Below are 26592 nucleotides of genomic sequence, written 5' to 3' on the forward strand. Positions count from 1 at the left end.
CCAGGGGTGTGCAAAATGTGTCTAAACCAGGGGTGTGCAAATTTAGTCAAACTCAGGGGTGTGCAAATTTAGTCAAACTCAGTCATTAAGTCAATGTTCCAGTACAGGAAAAACGATGTACAATTGCCACTGGTTATTATTTATGTAAGACTGAGAGGTAGAGTTGTTTGGCGTGCAAACACAAACATGGATGTTTATCGAGAGCAAAATGCAGCAGATTTTCTGAACTGAGGATTAAAAAAGTAATTTGTTGTTGGTAGAAGGTAGTTTGTTCAATGCTGCAGAGCGGAACAATCATGAGTGTCTGGAGCCAGCTGTGACACATGGTGAAGTTTAGATTTAGCTGTGTTTAGTCCAGATTAACAAGGAGGTACATACATTTAAAGAAACAGTGTGTAATATCCAGCAACATCTACCATAGTTGTTAAGATTCCTTATTGCAACCAACTGAAAAAAATTACACTTAACACTAAATAATAATTTGATGCAGGGAAAAAACTTTTCAAGACTAAAGAGATACTTACTTATAAAGACCCAGAGCAGCGACCATATGATCACCACCAACACAAACACGACTGCTGTGACGATGACCGTGATGTGAGGGATGTTCAGCACGTAGGCCAACAGTCTCTTGAGTCCTTTGGGTTTCCGTCTGCTCTTCCTGTACATCCTGCGCAGCATCCGCAGAGTGTGATCCACAGTGGCCACCTCCACGGACACATCTGCAACCTATACGACCATCGGGGGGAGGGGTACTGTCATGTCCTCTTATTAAAACTGTCCCAACAGCCACTACATTTCTTTTGAAGTAGTCACTCTAGCATGATTTGATTCTCATTAGGATGAGGTAGAMGGTTCAGAAATTGTTTGATATTAACATAAAAGAGAAACATCAAAACATTTAGTCTCGTGGTTCTGATTGGAGAAAAAAAATCCCATGCAATGGGTGAGTGACGTGAGCTTYTGATCACTGGGTTAATTTGATGCAGCTGCTCATGAAGAGGAATATCTGAAAGCAATACTATCTCCATCAGATGCAACACTYGACACTCGTTAAGTTACCCAATGCACATGTTTTATTCATTCAGTGTCATCCCATACTGTGCAGCTGGCACYCAATCCTTCCCATTAGCAGCATATAGACACTCATGGAGGGGGGTGTAAAGCAAAAAATTATAAACACTTTCATATATAAAGCCTTTAGTGTATTTAGAACGTGTTGTTACAAAAAAACTAAACTTAACCTGGATTTTGTTTGTTTAAACAATCAAGACGTATTAGGAAATTGAAACAAGTGTTTTTTTTTTAACCAAGACATTTCAGACTTTCAGTGTTAAATGTATATTCTTTTAATTAATTATGGGGTGGATTCTAAATGAAAATTCAACTAATTTCAAGCTAATTATGGCCTGCTTTTTGGTCAAAAACAAACTTTTCTTCYACATGAATTTTCACAAAAGGCTAAAAAACAGCTTAAGATTTAAAGACTTTTAAATAAATCTACTTAAATGTAATACTTTTTACAAAACTCTTCAGTTCACTTACTGTGATTGGACCTAAATTTACTTATTTTTAGAAAACTTTGGCCTTAAACGTATCAACAACTCGCTGCAGTGCATTTTAAAACCGTGGAAAAACATCTGGAGTTGATTCCATGTGTGGCATTCACACATGGAGGCTGTCAGAGCAGCTCACAATGTAAGAAAAACAGGCTGAGCTAATCCATCAGATAGATAAGAGGATGAGGAGGGTCTGACTCAACCTTCTAATGCATTCTGAGGTGGGAGGCGAGAAACACAAAACAGTCACAGAAAGCAATGCTGCTGTTTGATCCCGGTTTTTCCCGTTCCACGACATCCGTCTAAAGCTAACCAGGAGACAAACGTGTAATTATCTAACAGGAGGTTCAACACAGCAAAACCTGGGGATTTACCAGGAGGTGCAAACTGCTGAGGAGATTCAAGCACAGAAAAAAAACAAAAAAACCAAATGAAGCTTTGACACGCTATAAAACAAAACCTGCAACAAAATAGAAATATGTGCAGAAGTTTGAAACGGTTAATAACTCAAAGTATATTGTCTCTGCTTTGATGGACCAGATGACCTCTGAACTATAGAATGTGTACAGATGAAAAGCTCATTAGACGCTCGATAAAGAGAAYAATGTAAAACATGGTGAGAGAAAGGCAGGAGCTCCTGGAGGTTAAAAAAAGTAGATTTTTCTTCAACGACCGAGGYGGTTTTCTGATTTCCTCACAGAATTTAAGCTCTTCTAGAAAAAAACTTGTACACAAGAGAAGAAAATTTGGCAAAAAAAACTCCTTTATTTTGGTAACAACAAAGATTTGACTTTCTGCTTTTAGAGGATTCTCAACAGGAATTCCCCAAAATGAAAGCTAATTCTGCACTTTAAGACCGTACTTGTTATATGAACTTAATTTTTTAGTTTGTTTTGGTAAACAAATGTCTTACTTACACTTGCAGAGTCTTGTTGAGGCGCATCTTTGTCTTCGCTCGTCTGCTCGGTCTCCTCCTGCTTTGTGCCCATGACACAGAAATCCCATCAAGACATCATCATCACCACCGTCTAACTGTTAAGTGYTGCTCTTTCAGCTTCATTCTCTGCCCACCGTACGCTCACGTTTATAAAAGAGCAACAAACAAACAGTGGAGCTCCACATAACGCTGTCCGGATCCTCGGTCAACAGGTGTCTGAAACTGGATCCGTCGGCACAGACGAGCCGTCGAGAACCCGGCAACCTCCAGTCCCACATCTAAGGTTTCATTCATTACCCTCCATCCCTACGTTCGATCAAATTCTCAATATTTACCAGCCTCAAATACATGCATGCTTGTACAACAGTTTTATTTACAGTTAAATGGTTACGAGAATGTGCAGAGTTAAGTTCGTCTGAGCTTTTTGGGCTCAGAGTTGACAGCAAAAAAGGGCCCAGCCTTCATGAAACAGAATATACATCCTTCGCATCATTAAAAAAAGCTGTAATATTTAAAATAAGTTTTGTTTTTTTTAATAAGCAGCATTTTTAACAAATAAGAACAAAACAGAAACAGTTTAACACTTTTCTAACGCCCCTTTGAATCACAGGCACTTAAAGGTGAAACTCGCAACAAAAAGAAAAACAGAGGCACAAAACAAAAACCTTAACAGCGCGTACACAAAACAAAAAAAATATAATGTTCTTTGAGACTTCAGGACGTTTTAAATATGCTCTGAACGAGCAGAGAAAGAAAAAAGGAAGAAAGACGGAGCATCACTTTCTGAAAAAGGCGTTGCGGGTGATGCTGTAGAGCAGGTGGTAAGGCTTTCGTTTGGGAGGTTCGGCCAGGAAGAAGACCTGCTGCTGAGGCACGCTGGTGGGAATGTTGATGTGGCGCTGCTGGAGAGGCGGAAGGTTCTGGTGGTGTGGCGGGCCAGAACCAGTGTAACCCAAGGCTGAAAGGGTAAACAGAAAACACAGGGTTAAACCAGAAGTAAATCTGAGGAACAGATCAAAGTCAAATGTTTTCCTACCTTTTTTTCCATGTTTAGGTCTTCTGGCCTTGAAAATAGCCTGTTTCCTTTGCTCCTCTGTGATATCCATTCCTGCAGAGAACACAGAGAACGTCTCTAAAATGTGGCAGGTGACATCTTTCAATTAAAGGTTCAGCATCTGTTCACAGTAGCTGTTTGTACTCTGAGGGYCTCACCCATCTCTTGGTCCTCTTTGACCCGGTCTCTCTCCTTGGTGAAGGCCTGTAACCACCTCTGCTTGTCCTGGACCTTCCTGCAGCACAGCACACACACAAACTCCAGAGTGTCGACGTGACGCAGCCGCAGAGCGTTCCTCAGGGTCAGACCCAGGTACGCGTCCCACCCGTCGGGGACRTCCACCACCTCTATCTGGTCCATATCCAGCCGGCCTCGGTAGTGGAGCAGGTCTCTGCGCAGGACGTCTTTCTTGCAGTAGACCAGCTGGTGGTCAAACAGGAAGAAGCTGCGCTGCTGCATTTTACCTTGTCGGACCACTCGAGTCAGCTCACCGGAGTGGATCAGCTCCGAGCTGCGCTCCAGCACRTCTGGACCCTGCAACACATTCACAGACACTGAGCAGGTGGAAAAATGTGACCCATCACATCGAACCAAGGATTAAGTCCCAAAGTGGGATGTGGAGAAATAGGCAGATACAGAGTTTTGATTGATAGATAGATAGAGCTTTATTGATCCCACAGTGGGGAAATTTGAACATTACAGCAGCTCAAAGCAGTAGAGTTGCACTAACAGACAAAGATGAGAGAGGCCTGTAATTGACATCATAGGTAGACCTCAACTATGAGAGACAAAATGTGAAAAAAAATTTGAGAAAATCATTTTGTCTGACTTTTAAAGATTTTTTTTTGCAAATAATGGTGGAAAATAAGTATTTGGTCAATAACAAAAGTTCATCTCAATACTTTGTTGTATATCCTTTGTTAGCAATGACAGAGGTCAAACGTTTTCTGTAAGTCTTCACAAGGTTGGCACACACTGTTGCTGGTATGTTGGCCCATTCCTCCATGCAGATCTCCTCTAGAGCAGTGATGTTTTGGGGCTGTCGGCGGGCAACACGGACTTTCAACTCCCTCCAAAGGTTTTCGATGGGGTTGAGATCGGGAGACTGGCTAGGCCACTCCAGGACTTTGAAATGTTTCTTACGAAGCCACTCCTTTGTTGCCCTGGCAGTGTGCTTGGGATCATTGTCATGCTGAAAGACCCAACCACGTTTCATCTTCATTGCCCTTGCTGATGGAAGGAGGTTTGCACCCAAAATCTCACAATACATGGCCCCATTCATTCTTTCATGTACACGGACCAGTCGTCCTGGTCCCTTTGCAGAGAAACAGCCCCAAAGCATGATGTTGCCACCCCCATACTTCACAGTTGGTATGGTGTTCTTTGGATGCAACTCCGCATTCACTTTCCTCCAAACACGACGAGTTGTGTTTTTACCAAATAGTTCTACTTTGGTTTCATCTGACCATATGACATTCTCCCAATACTCTTCTGGAACATCCAAATGCTCTCTAGCAAACTTCAGACGTGCCTGGATATGGACTGGCTTAAGCAGGGGGACACGTCTGGCACTGCAAGATCTGAGTCCCTGGCGTCGTAGTGTGTTGCTGATGGTAGCCTTTGTAACATTGGTCCCAGCTTTCTGCAGGTCATTCACTAGATCCCCCTTTGTGGTTCTGGGATTTTTCCTCACCGTTCTTGTGATCATTTTGACCCCACGGGCTGAGATCTTGCGTGGAGCCCCAGATCGAGGGAGATTAGTAGTGGTCTTGTATGTCTTCCATTTTCTGATTATCGCTCCCACAGTAGATTTCTTCACACCAAGCTGCTTGCCTATTGCAGATTCAGTCTTCCCAGCCTGGTGCAGGTCTACAATTCGGCTTCTGGTGTCCTCYGACAGCTCTTTCGTCTTCACCATAGTAGAGTTTGGAGTGTGACTGTTTGAGGTTGTGGGCAGGTGTCTTTTATACTGTTAACGACTTCAAACAGGTGCCATTAATACAGGTAATGAGTGGGGGAAAGAGGAGCCTCTTAAAAAAGAAGTTACAGGTCTGTGACAGCCAGAAATCTTGCTTGTTTGTAGGTGACCAAATACTTATTTTCCACCATTATTTGCAAAAAAATTCTTTAAAAGTCAGACAAAATGATTTTCTCAAATTTTTTTTCACATTTTGTCTCTCATAGTTGAGGTCTACCTATGATGTCAATTACAGGCCTCTCTCATCTTTTTAAGTGGGAGAACTTGCACAATTGGTGACTGACTAAATACTTTTTTTCCCCACTGTAAGTCATATCTCTGGAGTCACTCATGATATCAGGATGATCCACATTTTAAAAAGTAGCTTTTAAAGCCAGGAATCTGAGAATGTATTGGGTCATTTTGTCCAAATTTAAATTAATCCTCGGTTTGATGGGATTTGTCACAAATAATATAATATTAAAACTAGTCATTAATCCTCACCTCCCAGTGTAAAATGGCCACCTGCCAGTGAGCGATGGTGTCGATGCTCTCCAGGCGTCTCTTTCTTTCATTAATTAAACTGGCCACATTCTTCATCGCTTCATATGCCTTACTGACACAAGGGTAGTCACTGTAATCAAACAAGGACATCTCTGAAGAGCAGACTGAAAATATAGCCCATAAAAACAAAAGTAACCCCCGTCGTGACTTATWCCAGCTAACAGGGTTTCTCAGTGAAGGGGTTGAACATGTTCTGTCAAATCTAAGGATGCAACACTTTTGTGTGGAATGCTAACTGTTGTGCAACGATTGGTGAATGTTGTCTGATTTACTGCTTCGCTCTGTGGCTGCTGCTGTCAGTGTCACATGCTGAGTGCTACATTTACAAACATTACCCTTCAATCACACATTAAACCTCAGGAGGGGAAGAACTTGATCGTTATTGTGCACGTTTGTTTATAATGCAGCAAATTTTTATGATCCTCACACCTGTCAGCCACATTAAACAACCAGCAACACCTCTTAAGTTAATTTAGTCCCTCTAAACCCTTTGGGTATTTAATCACGTTCCTCCAAGCTTTTGTGCCGAAGCTGGTGGAARCCACTGTCATCAGGGAGTTTTGTTGCCATAGTGGGAGTGTTGTCTCCAATAATGCTGTTGGTTGCAGTGTGGACTAATTACATAAATACCAGGACTYAATGTTTCACAGTAAATCTTCCCACCATGATGAAAAGACCCATCAGTGGTTGTATTGTTGCATTTAATGTGTTTGTATTCTGAATCTTATTTTTAAGATGCAGCGTAAACAAACACTGGCATGAAGGTGCTACCTGTGATCTTTGGGGGTGTACTTCAGCAGTTCCCCCAGCTGTAAGGGGTATTTGCAGATCTTCTGAACAGGCGTGAGCAAGAACCCGGCGAGGGAAATGTCAATCATCTGCTGGAGGAGGCGGCAGGCCTCGAAGAAATGCTTGTATTTYCCCATCTTCATGAGGCACTGCAGCTCGGCACAGGCTGCAGGGTGAGTGTTGCAGTATTCAGAGTAGACGGAAAAGCCCTCGCCCTGAAGAGAAACACAGGAGTGTTCCCATTTACTCAGATTTATGACACCAAATCTGTTGAGACATAACTTTTGTGTCGTGGAGGATTTTTTTTAATGCCAAGCAACAACCTGCAGGAGGAAGCAGGAGCCTATTTCACTGAGATGCGGCTGTTCCTTGTTGTACTTCTTCTCCAGCTCTTTGAGGAACTGCCTCTGGAATTTGTAGATGTCTTCTATGTTGCTAAAGATGGTCTTCAGCTGCAGGTCAGTGAACATGTTGGGGTATTTCCGACACTGACGGATGTAACCCTGAAACAGTTAGTTTTTTTAAGTTTCAATTCTAGCCAACAGGGGGCATTACATTCTGAAGGTAAACGTTTAAATAAGTATATTTTAAAGGCAGTTCTTGAAAAATTGCTKTAAAATTAAAGTGCCTGTGACAMGCATAGCYATGAAATACAAAAAGTCAAAGAAAATATATTTATATTTAAGAAACTTGGTATAAAACATGTGATTTGACCCATTATATCACATAACTGGCATATTTTCTTTTGAATTTAGCTCAGCTAAAGTGAAACAGGAAGTGACATCAAAGGGGAACTCTTCAAGAAATAAAACTCCCTGGTTTTTGTTTATTGAAACAATATTATTTGAACTCTGACTCTTCTTCATCTCTCTCTGATAGGGATTAAAATATAAAGAAACATCAGATTCTCCTCTACTGTCTGTTCACTTGCAGACATTCCCCTTTGACATCACTTCCTGTTACTCCATATGTAAATATCTCTGAAACTGTTCATCTCAGTGTCATGAAACATTTTTTTACAATACGTTCACAGTGTTTTCCTTCCAAAAATACATTCATTTTTATTAGAAAAAAATGATGTCACAGGCCMTTTAATGGCATTCACTAACATGTAGGTCCACTTCATTAAAAAAGCAGCCTTGTGTCGACCAAGCTAAACCGTTTATTACCTCGCAGATGTCTTTTAGGTGTTTGATGTAAATGCGTTCAGTATTCATGATTTCCTGAACCACGTTGGTTCTCATCTGCTCCCTGTGCTGAGTGGCGTGAGTGTCCTGGGGAGCTGGGTCCTTCTTGTCCGCCACACTCTCCACACTCTCGGCGCCCGAGTCCTCCTGGTTCACACGCACCTGAAACACAGAGTCTCAGCCAATCACAAAACACCCCTACTTCACATCCCTATAGCAACGTGTGCAAGCTTAACAAGTGTACGTTCATCAACACCGACTCTGCAACAACTAATTAAGACCCAGCTGTCAATCAATCCCCCGTCCCTACAGAAACCAGTTGAGCTCTGAGCCCTTCAGGACACCGTTCAGAGGTTTGTTTGGGTGCTAAGCCAGTTTGGAAGTCTTTTCAGTGCTGGAGAGCAAGCATGCAGGTCAGAAAGTCCACTTACCCTCACAAAGCTGGAGGGGAACCAGCCTTCTCTGTCAGCCCCCCTGCCCCACCACCACTCCTTATGGGAGGCRTCCAGGACACGGATAACATCCCCAGCTTTGAAGGACAGCTCCTGCTCCTCCATGGACAAGTGATCCCAGAGGGGCTCGGCGTACACMGCCTGCCCACAGTTTATCCACTGATGACATAAACACACGATTACATGAAAGGCCAAGTCCGTGTCGAACATGGGAGATTATATTTAGACATGTGTGTGAGGCGGCCAAACATTTTAGAAACATTTGGATATTCGTGAGACAGATGGCCTCACCTTGTTGAGCACGGAGAGGTCCACCCCCGGCTGGAGGTAGGGCGTGCCTTCGGAGAGATCATCGAAGCTGCTCTCCTCCTCCTCGCTCACGCTGTCGTCGAGCGTGGCCACGCGCTCCGACACRCCGTCTGCAACGCACGGATTTGGAAAACAAGGAATTACTGACATTCTTCTGTTCCCGTGTTCCCACAGAGAGGAATCTGTCCCATCTGACAAACAAGCCCATCCTTTCTCACCGCTGAGCACTCTGTGGAGTTTCCGTCGTCCCACGCGGTCCAGTCCAATGGGGGTGCTCTGGGAGAGGACAGAGGGGCGAAACCTGGCAGACACTCCTTTGTAGGGGGGCACCTGGTGGGAGGGGATGGGAGGTCGCGACAAAGGCTGCAGCAACAATAAAGGGGGGGGGGGGTGCAGAGATTCAGAAAAAAGCTTTCACCAGCTACCTGATAAATCCTTCTCACACAGAAATAACAGGGCTGTGACCTCTCGGCAGTTAGCATTCCGATCCAAGAGTCTGGGTCAGTAACTTTGGGATTTTCATCTGTTTTGTCAAAGCACTTTGGGAGACGTAAAATATTATCATAAACAGAGGTGACAGAAAATGAGAAGCAGATGGAGCGAAGGGTTTCGCCTCGAAATCAAACCTAGAATCTTGAAATTGATGCCTGAAGGTTTTAACCCTTCATCACACCACAACTTGGATTTTTTTTCTAGTATAATCAGTAAACATGAAGTGTGTGGATGTTTTTGCAATAGCAAAAAACAAACAAACAAACAAAAAAAAACCAGTTGAAGATACAAAAAATAGATCTCAAAACTGTTTTTAACACAAAAATACTTTCACTTGTTTCTTTTTTTCCAACACTGCAAAAATTAGGGCAGTTTTTAATTACCGTATTATGCTCAGTATGACCTGGAATTCTAAGAAGCAGTGGGGCAGGAATTGGGTACGTCTAAAGCTGCAGATTAGAACTAAAAGATTACAATCTGATTCACTTTCTGAACACAGAAGAAACCATGATGGTGGCTAAAAATGTAAACACAAAAGTAGAAGCAAGTGTTTGGTTTGTTTATTTTAGCCAGCTGTAAAAATATGAATCTTTTATTCTTGTGAATTTTTATCTATTTCACGCGTTTTATAAATAAAAAACTCGTAAAAGGTTTTGATAAAGCAGGTGTGGGAGGTAAAAGCAGGTAAAGCTTACAGAAGGTGGGCGGTCTTCCTCTAACTCTGCATCTGCAGGGAACAGACCCACGGCTCCTATCACTGAGATGCGTCGATGTTTTTGCACGTCTCCGTTCAGGTTACAGTTCTCAGGAGCGACTCCGTTCCTGTTATCACTGCAGACTTTCTGCAGCAGCGTGTCAGATGTCCTGTCCTCATCAAACTGCTCAGTCACTTCCTCGGGAATGAAATGCTTCCTGGAAACAAGCTGTGCGTAGTCAGAAATGGGCCGAGGTCTCGGGCGCCCGCTTCTTCGTCTGGGCTTGACCGAAGAGGCCTCTGTGGAATCCGCTTCTGTAGAAGATGTGGGCGAGACGGGYGACTCTGAGGAGCATGTTGGGGAGATGGAAGGTGGGCTGCTGGTAGCTGCAGGTGTTTCCTCTGTTTGGAGGAGTGGTTCTAGTTTTTGTAGCTCTGATCTCACCTGGAAAAATGTAAAAAATGAAAACAAGGTCAGAGTTATGGATGATTTTACCTGTTAAATAACCTTTCAACGTAAAAGGTTTGGAGCAGCCGGCTAGAAAAACAGCATTGTTAATCACTTATAAAAGGAAAACGTAAGACACAGGTAGAACAACAGGGTCCAGTTCAAAACTAATTTAAAGATCTTTAACACAACTGTTATAAAAGCACAATTTTCTTACGAATTAACCATTGTTCACATAGTGACCGGCTCCACGGTTTGAACAGTCAACTCTGTTTACCAGAGTTTAACACTACACAGATATCACATAAGTGTTAGAATTTGTATGTCAGAAGGTAAAATACCCCCAACAATCAGCTCGTGGTTACATAGAAATTAGACTTTTAGATATTTTGCAAATCTAAACCTCACCTCTTGCTTTCCTTGATCTGGCTCTGAGCCCCGGCATATACACTGGAAAGGCACACAGAGTACTAGCACCATTGTGAAACGCACAAAAACACTGGCCGGCCGCTGGTCCTCAAGGCCAAGTCCCTACATTTTTTTGAGGCCAGTTAAAGCCCTGTGATGTCTGCAGTAAATGAAGGTGGTTTTCCAATTCATTTTAAAAAAGAAAGTCCGGTTATCCGAAGGCATTTTCCTAAACGTCTGCATTAATCGACCTGCCTACTTGGTGGTGCTGTTAGCTGTCGTAGGCCCGGAGCTGTACTTTGATCTTCGCAGCTACAACAGAAGTGAGGAAGGAGAAATGAGGCTGTGCTTAGCCTGAGCCTCCTGCCCTCCCACGGGAATAGGACTATGGAGCCGTTTTTGCGTAAGGGGTCACTAATCATAAACAAAGCCTAATCATTAACTCCCCCTGCTCCTTCAGAGAGCCTGGTGGCGCAGTGAGCTGGCTTCAGCATGTGACTGAAGCAGAGGGCGTCAGGAATCATACATGGCTGACAGGAACACAAGGGTCAATCAATGTTAGACCTTTTTTTTTATCTGACGCACAACAAGACTTTGGACTGCTCACAGCTTGGTTTTTCAGCATACGTGCACCAATACAGACAAGCATGACACTATCGTGGGAACATGTCTCAATAAATTAGAACCATACTAAATTCCAAGGTCGTTTCTGAATTACAGGAGTGTTTTGTTTTTATTGCCCAGTGAMGGTTGAAGGCAAATCCAAATCAAAAAGCCCTTTAATACCAGTTTAAATGATAGAAAATTAGCTTTTTATCCATTTTTCAGTGCTTTCCTTCTCTTTGAATATTTGTGCTTTTCAATTAAAAGAATGTCTATGAATTAAAAAAAACCTGGTGAATCATTGTGGTTATTAAACAGCAGCATATTTAACCCATTCAGGCTTTTGAAAAATATGCATACATTTTACTTACAAATAAACCCCAAAAACATTAATTAATAGTAATTTCTATAATGTTAGCTTTATTATAATATAGTTTACAAAGCGTACCAGCTGCTCTTTGACCTACAACAGTTTGGAGGAAAAACATTTAATTCTGACAGGATGAACAAACTAAAGGATACTCTGAATGAAGCCAGATCAAAGTGGTCTGCTGCCATCTTAAAACAACTCACAGCAAAATATTTTATAGAGTAGAACTTTTGGTGCCATCTGGAGCTTATGGCAGGAATATTATAAGGTTTTGGCCAAAAGAACCACGTTAGTTTCCAGTGGGAAATTTAAAGTGCTCAAGAGTATCCATCGATCTTTTGAAGCAAAGTTTTTGGTTTAAATGCATTAAACAATGTGCAAAGGTTCCTAACAGCATATTCTTGTTTTAAGGTAAAAAGATGAATAGAAAAAGAAACATTAAAGATAAACTAATACCTACAGAATCATCTGACAGTTTGCTGACTCACCTCATTTGATAGTGAGTTGTCGTCAGGTTGATCTTGGTGTTGAGAAGTCTTTCTTTGGATTGGGGAGGGGTAAGATCCTTCATTTAACATTTTAGAACTTTTTGTTGAAGTCGGCATTTCATCCTGTGCAGAAATACCAGCGGAAATCTGCTCGCTTGGCTTTAAAGGAAGTGTGTCGACCACAACTGGATCTGACTGGAGGTTTCCATCGTCTTCAGGTTGACGATGACAGAGTGGTGCGTGTTCAACAGAACTGACCTGGACAGTGACGGGTAATGGCCGACGCTGTCGCTCGTTGGTTCGTAGGCAAGGCACACGGCGAGAGTAGTCATCGTGGAGACGGCTAAGTGGGGACATGAGAGATGGGGAGGTGGGACTGGGGGAAGGACTTGGTCTACGTCGGACAGTGAGGTCAGTCATGCTGCCAATTAGTTTCAGCATTTGAGCTTTGTTCTTTACGGGGCTCGTCCTGTCGCATTCTGTGCAGGTCCGAAGGTCCACTGAAGAAAAGCTGGAGGTCCTTTGGATGTTTGGTGTCCTGTTTGATAAACTAGTCCTTTGGGAGTATTCCTCTGGGGATGGAGGTCTGATACACGGGGCTTTGCCACTAACAGGTAGCTTGAAAATAGGAAGGTTCTCTGAACTTATGCTCCTTTTGTTCAAAATTTTCACATTTGTCTTTTTAAACAGAGTATCTGTTTGGACCCTAGATGCATGACATGGTTCCTGTGCAGTAACTGTAGTGTTCTTGCTACTTCCCGCTCGTCTCCCATTTTCCATGTCATGTAACATGATTCTTCCAGCACCATAAGCTCTCCTGATGCTTCTCGAGAAGCGTGAATTGCGAGTGAGTCCATTCACATCACTGTCTTCATCATCGTAGTCATCAACATCCAGGCTATACTGGCCAACTGTAGCAAAAATTTGGTCTGTAAAATTTCTGTTCTTCACATTATTTCCTTCAGCTTCTGTCTTTAAAAGATCATTATTCACAGCTGAGCCATTAGCCATGTCCATGTTCGGTGAAGAAACGTGGTCTCCATTGTTGTTTGCTGCAGCTTTACTCTGAATCCCTTGCAGCACCGAAGATCGTAGTTTTTTAAAGGAGTCCATGACAGTCAGACCTGTAAATCCTGCCCAAGGCTGAGGGCTGCCGCCGCCATCGTGGCTGCAGGCGGAGGTTGGACTGTCTGCGGCGGGGCTGGGAGGAGGAACAGGGCTCTTCTTGGAGTTTGAAAAAAGCCTCATAATTCTTGAAGGGTAAGGTTTGCCTTCGCTTTGACCTAAAACAGAGTTGGACCAGGAATTGATGCCGTTTAACCTGTTCTCATCAGAGCGAGGACCAGCGGTCATGGGCTGCACCTGAGCACTGCATCCTGACAGCAGACAGGGGACGGGGTGCCTTTCAGCGTGGTTCTGCAGTGGATATATATCACTGACGGGTCTGCTTCGGACCAGAGGCTCGGGTCTGGAGCTGTGGATGCACCGGAGAGGGTCTTCACTTTTGGACAAGACCAGGTCTGTTTGTTCTGCCTGAAAATTAAAGTTAAATATATGAATTTAAACAAATTAAATATTATTTAGGTTAATTTATGAGAATATTTGAAGAAACAAAAAAAAAAAGAATCCCTCAGTTTGAACAGAGTCCAGAGGAGAAACACATTTAACTGAGAATACAACATGCATTTGTCCTTGGCCCTTTATTTCTATGTCCAAGGAGGTGTGGAGGCCCAGGCTGGGGCAGTGGGGGTGCAAACTTCAGCTTTAAGTGTGTGTGATTCAAGGCAGTGGCTAATGCAGCTGAGTCTTTGAAGTCCAGCTTTGTGAGCGTGACTAAGCAATGAAAATTGCTAATCCATTGTGATTAATGCAATAAATTGCCCATGTTTTCTCCAGATTACATAGAAGATTAGAGGATGACGTCTGAAAAGGTTGGGTGGTCCTCAGATCTGTGACAACCTTCATATCATTACAAATTACAATCCAATAAAAGTTGGCAAGGGACTAACAAAGCAAAACAATAAAAACTGATTACTCTTTCCCTCTAATTCAAATAAATACTTTTTAGTAGGTTCTGTATCAGTCCTGAGAAACGACGTTGATCCATCCTACCATCACTTGTGAACAAGATGCCCAGACACTTGAACTTCTACACTTGAGGCGAAGACTACCCCTTGACCTGGAGGGGGTATTCCACCACTTCCCAGTTAAAACCCAAGGCCACAGCATTACAGGATCTGACTCTTATCCCAGCTGCGAACCGCCCCAATGCACACTGAAGGTCATGGCCCGAAACACCAACAGAACCATAATGTCCACATAAAGCAGAGCCTGAGACCCTCCTCTCCATGACTGAGCCTTTAGATCCTGTTCATGAACACCACAAACAAGATCGAGGACAAGAGATCAGTTCTGGTTGAGTCCAACTTTCATCAAGAACAAGCTGGTAAATGAAGAAAAAAGTTACAAACTATAATAAATACAAAATAAAATATAGTGAGATATATTTAATAAAACATGAGTTTTGAGTTATTTAGCCTAAAAAATTGTTTTCTTTCTCCTGACTTGCTACATCAAGTACAAACAAAGCAGTGCAACAGATAMCACATTTGCAGCAAACTCCTGCACAAAACAAACGACACAGAATACATTTGATTACGCAATCAAATTTACTGATTATTTCTAACTTAGCAGACTGGAGGGACAGGTTGTCACCCAGGGGCCACCAGTTGATAACTATTGCATTAGCTTAAAAACTATTTACCACTCTGGAAAACGTTACCTGAGAACCATAAAATGAACAGCCCCACATCCATCATGCTCAGAGCTGACAAGTTTTCCAACTTTATAAATCTTCCTCTTGATTGTAATCTCAGGTTTTAGAGATATGGACACGTCTTCCTCTTTATCAGAAAGTCAAAATATAAAATAAACTTGGCATTGGGCGCTAATCAGCATGATCAATATTAGAATTTTCAAGGAAGAAACATTTAACAAAACTTACCAGTACGTAAAAATGAGAAGTATTACCTTCTTGAGTGCCAAGAAAAACAAAAAAGGAATAAAAGTTTTAAAGAAACACTGCCTCCGGTGTGCAGCTGCAGGGAGAAGCAGGGTTTCCTAATGGTTTCCATACGTCCCTGTGCCTGTTCAGCAGCAGAGGAGCTTTCTCAATCAAGCATTCTGTGGAATCTGCTGTCACTTCAACCAGCTTACTCCATCGCACCGAACACTTATGTAAACACAGAGCAACCGCTGCCAAGCACTGCTGCTGACAGACACTGAACACCCTTCACAAACAATGCGCGGCTTTCTAAACTATGCTGAATTGTCTCCTTGTGTTTTTCTCCTCCTCGAGCGGCAGAGGAATCACGTTGGGTAGCAACTGGAAAAATAGAGGATCAATAATCTTGTCTGGTTTCTAAGGAGAAAGATAGAGGGAAGATAGGAAAAGAATGTCTACAGCCTGTTTTTGTTTTGAATGTTTGCGTCATGAAATCAGTCATTCTACCACACGCTTTATCTTTCAGCACCTTTATGTTTTGTTTTTTTTTCTTACTGCGGCAGGCGCCAACTGTCACACACCACCTGGCAGATCCTAATTCTTGGCAGTGTTGACAGTAAGAACTAAGGTGAGACAGCTGCTCACCTTTTTACACACCCATAAGATCCTTTTACATTCAGGTAAATCTAGTTTATCTGTTTAGTTTAGCGAGCACAGAATTTTCGTAGGTTTAAAGTTGATAATGAACCTACTTTACGAAGGAAAAGCTTAAACTGTTACTTTGTAATACTTATAGGAATAAAATATCTAAATTGAAATATGCATGTTTCAAAGTAAAATCATTAGGGAAATTACAACCAAAACGTAAGTAAACAAATGCTTCAGTTAAAATTAGCAAGTTAGAAATTTATCAAATAAATTATGACTGCAGCTGCAGAATACTTAATATACCGTAGGTAAAATAGAAACAAAAAAATCTGTTTCCTTCAAAACTACTTCTCTATCATAAACTCACTCTTTTTAAAATTCAATTTAAAGCAGATTATTAGAATTTCAAAGTAAGAAAAAACAAGCAACAGTGCATCAAACCATACATTCTGTACCATCGGACAAATATTACTTACATTTATCACTCCCTACAGTCTGCGTGTTTAACTTCCCTGTGYTGCCCACATGCCAGGGTTGCTGCTTCTCCCAGCTTCCTCTCGCTAATCTGTCGATGGGAGTGGTACACTGGAGGCCCTGGTCCAGAGTTAATTAAGAGCTCAGGGAGGAGTCCCCCCCACCACCACACACACACACACACATATGCACACACACACGAACAACGCAGCCAGCTGGAGCCACCATAAGATTAGACTCCCAGAGAGGAGGAACAACATGCTTTCAGATACATAAACATGTACACAGCAGTGGGAAAGCAGAAATGCATTCCAAAAACCAGGCAAGTGATTAGTCAAAGCATCTTCTCACAAGCGCACCGCGCCGTCTGTATAATGCACACTCGCTAATGCGTGCACGGAGCAGGGAGGGAAAGCACTGACTTGGTTGACTTTGTTCTTGTTTGACCAGAGAATCAAGGCGAACAGTTATGCAAGGAATCGTGAACGCATAGCAGGAAATCTGCAGAGCTCAGCTCAGCAGGACCACGCTCAGCTGGAGGCGAGGAGAAAACTCATCAGGATCAAATGAAATGAACCTCAGATTTAAAATAAAATAAAATTACCCCAGACAGGATATATTAAAGCAAAGTTAAGCCTTTTTCATTTTTCTACTTTTCCTTAGCTCTCAGACAGACACCCTGGAGCAGTACAAATAGTCTCACGTGTCGCTGTTAAAGTCTTGATATATAAAAGCTGAGAGGAAGACAAACCTGTCGACAACGCCACACGGTGTTTCACAGGAACAGATTGTCGGATCAGACTATCACTGTGCGTACACAGGGTTTTGTGAAACTTAAGCTGCATTTGCAGGATGTCGAGAAAACAGTGGTGTGCTTTTTTTCTCCCTCTTTCAGTTGCACAAGTGTCTCGCTGGGTTAAGCAACTCTTGACAATAAGCGCTGATATGAATTCATAATAAAATATTTTGTGTGTTGATGCTTGTTAGCCAGCTTTTCTGCTCAGAGTGAAACGTGTCGGTGAGGAGACACCGAAAAGGAAATAAATCCACCGTGTGAAGACATGGCCTATTCCTTCTCCATTCCAGTAATAATCTGTTTAGTGAGGCTTTACTAGTTTGTGTTCAGGACTGGTTTCGTCTTTACGATAGCCTAATCGGAGGGATCACTAGGTTATTCAGCACCGGCTGAGTGACACCAAAAGCTTGTAACCTGGCTGGCCCGCAGGACTCAACTGCAGGGGGCCCACTGGTCTTGATAGCAGAGATAAAGAGCTTATTTTAAGGACACACATCTCCAACAACCTAGTGATAGGTGTCGTTTTTACTGTGGTTTAAGAAGGGTGGTTTTAAGATGAGTCCTGTGTGGATAAAGCTCAGTTTTCTGATTTAAGTGTCGTATTTGTCCATGACCCAGTTCCCGATTATCAATGTGGCAAAAGCAGAAAGGGCAGGAGGGACACCACGCCTCTTCCTAGAGAGCGTGAGAAGTGCAGGTAGAGAGGCCAAAGCAGGGAGTGCCTTCRCTCTTTGCTGGGACAGAATCGTGCTCACCCAATCTGTGGGGACTGTCACAGAGACAGACGAGCAGAAATCTTACACCACACAATGACACGGAGCTAGTGGGGACAAAACACCACTGAGCCTGGCTGTCATCAGCCTGGAGTGTAACCTGACAGCAGAGCCACAAAGAGCTTTCAAAAACCATGACAAAAAGTTTAACTGCTAATCTAAGCTAAAGAAAGTTTAGAGCAGAAGAAAGTGGCCTGGTGTACAAGGTATACTGTTATTGCTTGCCGCTGAGGGCCAAAGGCARTTATGCCTTTTCTTGTGGATCTTCTAGTCTGTTAGCCAAATATCTCAAGAACCACTTGACAGGTTTTAGTGAAAATCTCAGAGTACACACTGGATGTACATCTACAACTCAATATTGGAGTCAACTGAATTCAGCATGCCCCCCCCACAGCCAACTGACTTTACAAAAGAAAAATGGCTAAAGCTCAGCCATTTTTACAGATACTGAGCTAAAATCTCATGTGGTAGTTGCTGAGAACTATTCCCAACATATAATTTAAGTGCAACACATTTGCTTAAATCTTTGTCATAAACTGTTGGAGTCAATCGTGTTAGCAAAATATCTTATGGATCACTAAATAAAATGTAATGAAATTTTCAGAAAGCTATCGTTGAAGACGAGTTGAAACCTCCCTGGTGAGGTGTTCCGGGCACGTCCCACTGGGAGGACTGGGAGRCCCTGAGGAAGACCCAGGACACGCTGGAGGGACTATGTTTTTCGGCTGGCCTGGGAACGCCTTGGGATTCCCCTGGATGGGCTGGCCCAAGTGGCTGGGGAGAGGGAAGTCTGGGTCTCTCTGCTTAGGCTGCTGCCCCCGTGACCCAACCCYGGATAAGCAGCAGAAGACGGACGGACAATCGTTGAAGACTTTCCAACTTTTGGGTTCACCCCTATTCAAAAAGCACATTACAGCTACTCAAAAGAGCTAACACAAAACAGGTGAGTCAGTCAATTCTACAATTTGTCTATTTTTTTTCAAGCTATTTGATGTGTTAGTAGCTAAGAGTCATCATCAACACATAACCTGRGAGCTGACACATCTGGTTCGTGAAAGCATTTATGAGGTATGACCAAAAATGGCTAAGTGTCATTTCTCATCATAATTAATTTATCTTGCTATGCTATGCTATTCCTATAGCAATAAGAGGACTCTGACCTGGCTGAATAAAGTGAAAATAAAAAAAAGTTTATTATATGATGTTAGATTGTAAAGGAAGTGTTGCCAGAGGGGGTAAAGGAGAAGGAGCAATGGGAATCCTGACCTCACTGAAGAACTCAGAGCCCAAGAAGAAGTGCTTCTTCTGCATTAATTAACTTTCTTGGGCCGTTGGGCTCTTTGTAGTTTCTTTGTAGTTAGCCCCTCCCTCACCAGCTCCCTGCACGGCCTGGCATCTCCCACATCACTATAACAACCACTGCTGTAACGCTCCACACAACAACCCCCACTCCCCTTCCTCATCCCCAAGCAGGTCCCATTTTCAAATCACTGCAGCTGCTTTCAGTGTCTTCATCAAGCCGCCCTATGTAAACAGTCCTGTGGGAGAGTCAGAGGACTGGGAACGATAAAACTCACCCTGCTCATAATGTTCTCCTCCCGACTGGACTTCTCAACTCGGCAGCTGTTTCGCTACTTATCCATAGCGAAAGGAGTGCGTGTCTTCCGGGGGCTTCTTGTTGCCCTCTCGCAAACACATGTCGGGCACAAAAAACAAGAAGCCCGACGAGTGCCTCCTCCTTTCATCGYTCACTCCGCAGCTGCATACTGGCTGAAACAAACGGCTCGCCGATTTAAGCTAGCTCCGCGAGCTCACCGATAATAAAACTTCTTCTGAGAGTTGCGCAAACCCCMGCGAGGTGTCTGATTTCACTTTCCAGGACCGGCGAAACTCGTTGGTAAGCGCAAAATAAACAGTGAAACAAATGATACGACTTGAGGTTACTCAAAGAACCGCTGGGTGTTTCGATGGAGCCCAAGCAACATGACATTCTTCTTGGAAGATTGGGCTAGTGGAGAGCATCATCCGTGCACTTGTTGCAGTCGCWGGGGGGCGGGGCATCGAAGGGTTACAGAGAAAGTTATTGGTTGGCCMCAACTTCACCACTCATTTGACAGCCAATAGATTTTTAGCCCGAAATTGTAAAACCGAGTCCATCTCGACTGCTCCGCATGAGAAGGTTGTTATGGCAGGCCGTTGTGACATCTAATCAAACATCTTCTCTCACTAAAAAGAACTGAAGTCCAAAATATCTAAAGTTTAGACTTGTAAATATTAATATTTTTTGCTCTTAATTGGCTTTTATGATTCAGAATTTAAAATATATATTTTTAATGTTGCTTTGTAAAAGGAAATTTATGTCTAGTACTAACAATAAAATCGCAGATATCTGAAATATCAATATATCTAAACACTCAATTCTTGTTTTAGAATAATTATATTAGTGTTATCAGGCCATGTTGATATTATTGACAGGTTTAATGGCATTTTAGATCACGGAATTTTTCCTTTTAATTTGTCAGGTTTACATATTTTGTGCAAGAATTTCTTTGCACCAAGAAATACAGCAGCTTCAAACAGTGCTAAATCCCAACATACATCACATAAAACCAACAACTAAACATGAAACTTAAAATATGCTCAAATCAAGCTTAAACACTTGCTTCATAGATCTTGTGGAACTATGATATAATTAACTACATAACTTACCATAAATACACAATGTTACACCTACCTCTCAAAACCGGGTCTTCCAGTTGCTGCCGCACAGTGTTCCTCATGTCATGTCAGTGAATCACAACAAAATAATTATTGTCACGAGTAGGCTTATTTCTGTTTCCATGCCCATCCCTCAAAACCAGAAAAAAAATACAATGTGTTTGAGAGTGCTCTTCATTGTCTGACAAAATGCAGCTCAGATTAAACCTCTGAACACTTCCTTTTCATCTGATTTAAAAATAACWTTTCATATCTGACACAGTCAGTCATCCATGCTAATAGCAGAATGATCAGCAYGTTCCGTTTCTTTGCAGAGAATGTTACTTGCAGTTTTATTTGTCATGTTTTAACAATGCTACATGCTTGGCTCAACTTGCAGCAAATAAAAGCCAGATTGAACCCTWATTTCTGGATACTTTTCTGAAAGTTTCTTCTTAGTTCCACACATTGTATCACAAATACTTTTAGTATAAAACTGTTTATATTCATATTTTATATGCAGTAAAACTCTGGGAGGTTTTTTTAGACTCACACAAACATTTATGCAATTTGATAATATGTATTTATTAATATGTRATATATTTGATAAGCCTTCAAATAAACTGTTTCACAAATGTTTTGTATTTTGATTTTCTTCTAATTTGACAAATTATCAAATGATATTCTACTATTTTTTATTATATATTTTAAAATAATTTTAGAAAAGTACTAGAATAAAGAAGAAATATAATTTGTGATTTATTTTTGAAATGCCTTTTTTTTTAAAAAAGTTAATAATTTTCACATTCAAAATCTTTATTAAACTCCAAAAATGATAAACCCAGAGAAGGTTGTGTCATCATCTTCATCAGCAAAGAGCCCGTTGTACAGTTCTCCTCCGACCACCTGCAGCCACACCCTGTCGCCCACCTCCAGGTGCAGCACAGCGCCCCCTGCTGCCTGATCCTCGCTGTTCTGGTAGTTATCCATGGTGTGGATGATTCTGGCCCCGTTCTTCACGAGGGCCACTTTCACGTTCCGAGAAAAGACTGTGATGTGGTAGGTGAAGTAGTAGGCGCCGGCCGAGGTGCAGGTGAACCTTCCTGTTTGCGGGTCGTAGTGATTTTGCACGTTGTAAATAATCTTGTCAAAGCGAATCGGCATGTTGGCTGCTGGGAGTTTGGTTTGAGCTGAGAGTCCCACAGAGAAGGCGCTTTTAGGGATTATGGGCATCTGTCCCTTTTCGCCCTGCTCTCCCTTCTCTCCTCGAGTGCCACGCTCTCCTCGGTAACCGATGCTTCCTTTGTGACCTGGGACACCAATGTCTCCCTTTGGGCCTGGCTTGCCAGGGGGTCCCAGAGGTCCCAGAAAGCCTCTGTCACCTTGAAGACCAATTTCTCCTTTTGGACCATCTGGTCCGATAGGTCCCATGTCTCCTTTAGGCCCTACTGGGCCTGGAAGCCCAAGTTCTCCCTTATTTCCTTTTGGTCCGATGGGCCCTTGCACTCCTTGGGGCCCAATTTTGCCAGGAGGCCCCCGCTCCCCATTATCACCTCTTTTTCCTTTGAGCCCTGCTGGGCCAGTTGCACCTGTACCAGTCAGATTTAAGTCAAACTGAATAAACATTTTAGGCAAATAAACTGCAACAAATACACCAAATAAAGTGATAGGAATAATTTTCRAAGATCCATACCAATGTCTCCTTTGTCTCCTTTGTGGCCATTGTTACCTGCTTGTCCAACTGGTCCAATCTCACCTTTAGATGAGTTTATTAAAAAACATTTACATTATTACAAGTTGCTGAWATTAAACATGGAAGGAAACAGAAGAGTCAGTTCTAAAGAGATTAAATTGTTCTTACCGTGGTCCCCTTTGTCCCCTCTGAGTCCATCCCGGCCGTCCCTGCCAGGCKCCCCATTGTGGCCGGGATCCCCTGGTATGCCCGGGAATCCACAAACACAGCCTTTAGTTTGCGTCGGTTCCTCTGCAACACATCTGATGGCCAGAAGCACCAGCAGCAGAGTAACCCCAAACCTAACTTGCGACATGGTCAAAGCTGCACTCTTAGACTTTTAGAAGTTCGAGCATGGCACACGGTTAAACCCAGACTCAAAGCCATCCCATTGGTCAGTGTTTTTAGTTTACTTGTTAACTCTGCTCCATCAGTTATGCAAGACCTGTGTCCCTCCAGCTGCTTCTCCAGTCAGGCTAGGCTAATAATAAGCTCAGGATGAGAGGTTTGCATAGTTTCACATGAGCTGTTTTCTTACACAGAGTAGAAAACTGGACAATACCCAAAGAAAAATAACTATACACTTTGGATAACATATCCTTCATGGGTATCCCATTTATTTATTCTGGTGTATGAACTGACCTTTAGAAAGCTTTTTCATTTAAAGGTTCGGTTTTAATTAGATTCTGGTCACTGGATGCAAACATGTTAAGTCATGCATGCTTTTTAATTACCTGCCATAAAAAATAAACAATGAACCAGAAGAACTGACTCCATAGACTGGGTCACTGTCATTAAAATGATCATTCAGATATTTTTGAAGTGGGATTATTTGGAGCAATTGTCAACAATCGGTATCTTACCTGTTGTGGACAGTGTTTTTGAATGTCAGTTTGGAGAAAAGATGAGCTGACTGTTAGTTTGAGTGGGGCGATGAGTGAAATGCAGACATTTTAAAACAATTTCAGCCTCTATGGTTATTTGCAATAACAAATGAAGACAGCAGCAGCTAGCTGTAGCATGTCCAGTGCAGCCTGGGGTACATTTTGGCAGGAATATCATCATGTCACATCACAGCATCCTTTTATCCAGACTTGAACATGTTGTTGGTCTTGAAGGCTCAGTTTTAACAWGGTTCAGGTCATATTTGGCAGACAAGTCTTTTTCCATTTCTATGGGGGAATAATTCATCTAGTCCTATTTGATGTGGTGTACCTCAAGGTTCTATTTTAGGACCTATTCTTTTTTGTTTGTGCATGCTGCCATTGGGATCAATTTTTTAAAAAGTATAAAATATCTTTCCATTTTTATGCTGATGACATTCAAGTTTATTTTCCTTTTGATTCAAATGTCTCTGCCCATCTCTAGCCTCTTTCAAACTGTCTCCTGGATGTCAAAGACTGGTTATCCCAGAATTGTCTGACTTTGAATGAAGACAAAACTGAAGTTATTTTACTTGGCAATTATCCTCCTCTTGATGGTTTACGTGGATTTCTTGGCCCACTTGCTCCCAATTGCTCATCTGTGGTCAAGAATCTTGGAGTGTTTTTACACAGCACTTTTAAATTTGAGAAACAAATCAGTTTTTATCAGCTTCGTCTAATTGCCAAAGCAAAATCTTACATTCCCCACAAAGACCTTGAAACTCTTTCCCATGCYTTTATTAAATCTAGACTATTGCAACTCTTTATATGTTGGTTTGGAACAATCATCTCTCCATCACTTGCAGTTTGTCCAGAATGCTGCTGCGTGTCTTTTAACAGGTTCTAGAAGGCAGGACCACATCRCTCCTGTTTTATCTGACTTGCACTGGCTGCCTGTTCAATTTCGTATTGATTTTAAGATTCTTTTACTTACATTTAGTTTTAAATGGTCTGGCACCCAGTTATTTRTTGGCCCTGTTACACTTTTATACCCCAAACAGAGAACTTAGATCCTCTAATCAAATGCTTTTAGTGCAGCCAAAGGCAAAACTAAAGCRTAGAGGGGAATGGGCTTTTGCTGTGGCGGCCCCCAGACTCTGGAACAACTTGCCTCTTGAGATCCGTACTGCAGAGTCTGTTGAGTCTTTTAAATCTGACTTAAAAACTCACTTTTTTACACTGGCTTTTAACTCAAGTTCAGTTTGAGCTACCTCAGGAATTTTTTATTTGTGTCTTTTTATTTTGTTTTCAGCTTTTTATTCATTTTATTGTATTGTGTCTGTGAAGCACTTTGGTCAACACTGTTGTTTTTAAATGTGCTATATAAGTGATGATGATGATGATGTTTTGTCTGGAATAACCGTGTAAAAAGTGATGGCATTGTAAAAGGTTAGGACAACGGTAAACCAGTAAAAGGTTAGGACAACGGTAAACCACTTTGGCCTTCATCACAACTGAACCAGTAGCTCATCAATTTAGTCAAACTGAAACACTATTTATCCAAATTGGTTTAGTTCAAAAAGGTGTCCACAACAGGTAAAATACTGATTRTTAATAACATTTTTAAACCGACTGCAACACACATGAAGTATCCCTTTAACAATTATCTGTTGTTTCTCACATTCTTATAATTGCTTTTTGTTTCAGTTAGGCTAAGAAATAAATATCAGAGCAACATGATTAAAGCTACTTTCATGCAGAACTCCATAAACAAAATGAAGAAAAACCTTAAGTCACGGTAAAACAGAAAAATTTGCTTAAAGAGTTTAATAGYAGTTTTGGTGGATCTTCTGTTTTCAATACCTTCTATACCTAAAGCTAAGATGAGTTAGAGGGATTTCACATTGTGCTGCTAAACAAAGACTCACTGTTACTCTGGCTTGAAGCAGCCACCAACATCTAAATCATTCTGCTGCACTGCTGGCACTTTATTAGATTGGGCACATGGAAAGGCTGAGGGAGTGGCTGGAACATAAAACCAACACAACACACCAACCTCAGCATYATGCAAGATCGAAACAAATGTTTTTGTTTTCTTCATACTTTTATTCTTTATTCTTTTTCCACAGYTCTTCTCTCAAGCCTCCAGATATAAATACATTTGAAAAAATATAAACAACACACGTAAAAGTGTTCATTCAAGCAGTGTGGTTTAACTGGCACCAAAAACTTCATGTTGGCTATTGCACATTTACTTGTTCACTGTGCGCAAATTAGACACAGCACGGACAAAWTAATGCGACCTAACATAAAACATAACGAGGGCGTGGCTCAGAACGGATGACTCTCATTTATCATTCGAGACCAGAACGTCAGGACCCAGAGTTTGAAGTCCACCAAACCAGGCACAACGTGAGGTTGATTTGGTTACAGAAGATACTGCAACAAGGCTTCAGACAAGAGAACAGACTCAACATCACTTACCGAGCCTCGTTAAYCCAAAAGGGATAGTTCATAACTCTCGAAATGGGGTTCTGTGGCAAAGTTATAAAAAACTAATACCTTATCTGTTGCAGATATTARTTTCTACAGAAATCAAAAGATGTGAACTATCCCTTTAAGGATAAATAATAACACAGCAATGGTAAGCTCTATAGCCCCTAAAGTAAAACATACAAAACTTTAAAAATAACAGTACATACAGCATGCTGTAACAGTTACAGTATCTCTGAGAGTATGTGTACATTACTGATGGCTTTATTGTGTATTATTTTAAACTTTATGAGATTTTACCAAACAACTGAGATTCACATCAAGTAAACGTGAACTCTGAAAGTATTAAAGACATAGTTTGGTCATTTTTAGATTATGCTCTGTAAAATAGTTATAGTACTTTATCTGCCATGACATCACTGACTGAGTACAGTGTGGAGAAAAGGGCAGATGTCTTTGTCCAGGCTAAGCTAATGGCTAGCCAAGCCAGGGCCCATTAAGAAATACTAAATCTTTAGGCTTGAAAAGTAAGTCTTTATCAAAATCARCATACAGATGTGAAAGAATGAGTCATTAGTTAATATTAAGTGTCTACATTTTTAACAACTGTTTAGTTTTATTATTATTTTTTTCCTAAACTGAACAATAACCATGCTGCACAAATAGCTGAACAACGGCTGATTTTTCTGGTGCTCAAATGAAAAAACAGCAACAAACTAAACAAATTATGTCATCCAAAAGAAGTTTATTATTAGCTAATAAAGCGTTATTTCACTATGATATGATATTTTGAAAATAAAT

At 41.7% G+C, this 26592-nt stretch overlaps 3 protein-coding genes across 4 annotated transcripts in view; all 3 read right to left on the reverse strand.

Annotated features, from left to right (window-relative positions):
• The window catches only part of tmprss7 (transmembrane serine protease 7), a 10728-nt gene extending 7966 nt beyond the window's left edge, over nucleotides 1–2762 (reverse strand). The window contains exons 1-2 of the mRNA XM_014002259.1: nucleotides 2477–2762; nucleotides 525–729 (exon numbers count right to left, since the gene is read on the reverse strand). Of these exons, the coding sequence (XP_013857713.1) occupies nucleotides 525–729; nucleotides 2477–2548 (277 nt within the window). The 5' untranslated portion in view covers nucleotides 2549–2762. The remainder of the gene's footprint in view (nucleotides 1–524; nucleotides 730–2476) is intronic.
• Nucleotides 2763–2847: 85 nt separating this feature from the next.
• spata13 (spermatogenesis associated 13) lies at nucleotides 2848–20045 on the reverse strand. Of its 2 annotated transcripts, XM_014002257.1 has the most exons (13): nucleotides 19584–20045; nucleotides 12312–13844; nucleotides 9996–10439; nucleotides 9027–9171; nucleotides 8791–8918; nucleotides 8479–8658; nucleotides 8030–8209; nucleotides 7184–7363; nucleotides 6843–7075; nucleotides 6012–6141; nucleotides 3709–4084; nucleotides 3533–3604; nucleotides 2848–3454 (listed from the first exon to the last, which is right to left on the reverse strand). In XM_014002257.1, the coding sequence occupies exons 1-13, from the start codon at nucleotides 19590–19592 to the stop codon at nucleotides 3273–3275; spliced, it is 3792 nt and encodes a 1263-aa protein (XP_013857711.1). In that variant the 5' UTR covers nucleotides 19593–20045; the 3' UTR covers nucleotides 2848–3272. The 2 variants fall into 2 exon arrangements, with proteins under 2 accessions (XP_013857711.1, XP_013857712.1); XM_014002258.1 differs by lacking the exons at nucleotides 12312–13844; nucleotides 19584–20045 and adding an exon at nucleotides 10851–11198 and having other exon boundaries at nucleotides 2848–3456; nucleotides 3534–3604.
• Nucleotides 20046–21438: 1393 nt separating this feature from the next.
• On the reverse strand, nucleotides 21439–22879 carry c1qtnf9 (C1q and TNF related 9). The gene is made up of 3 exons (XM_014002260.1): nucleotides 22565–22879; nucleotides 22397–22459; nucleotides 21439–22292 (listed from the first exon to the last, which is right to left on the reverse strand). The coding sequence occupies exons 1-3, from the start codon at nucleotides 22749–22751 to the stop codon at nucleotides 21523–21525; spliced, it is 1020 nt and encodes a 339-aa protein (XP_013857714.1). The 5' UTR covers nucleotides 22752–22879; the 3' UTR covers nucleotides 21439–21522.
• Between the last annotated feature and the right edge of the window lie 3713 nt (nucleotides 22880–26592).

The sequence above is a fragment of the Austrofundulus limnaeus genome, unplaced genomic scaffold (assembly GCF_001266775.1).
Source record: "Austrofundulus limnaeus strain Quisiro unplaced genomic scaffold, Austrofundulus_limnaeus-1.0 Scaffold12, whole genome shotgun sequence".
Lineage (NCBI taxonomy): Eukaryota > Metazoa > Chordata > Actinopteri > Cyprinodontiformes > Rivulidae > Austrofundulus > Austrofundulus limnaeus.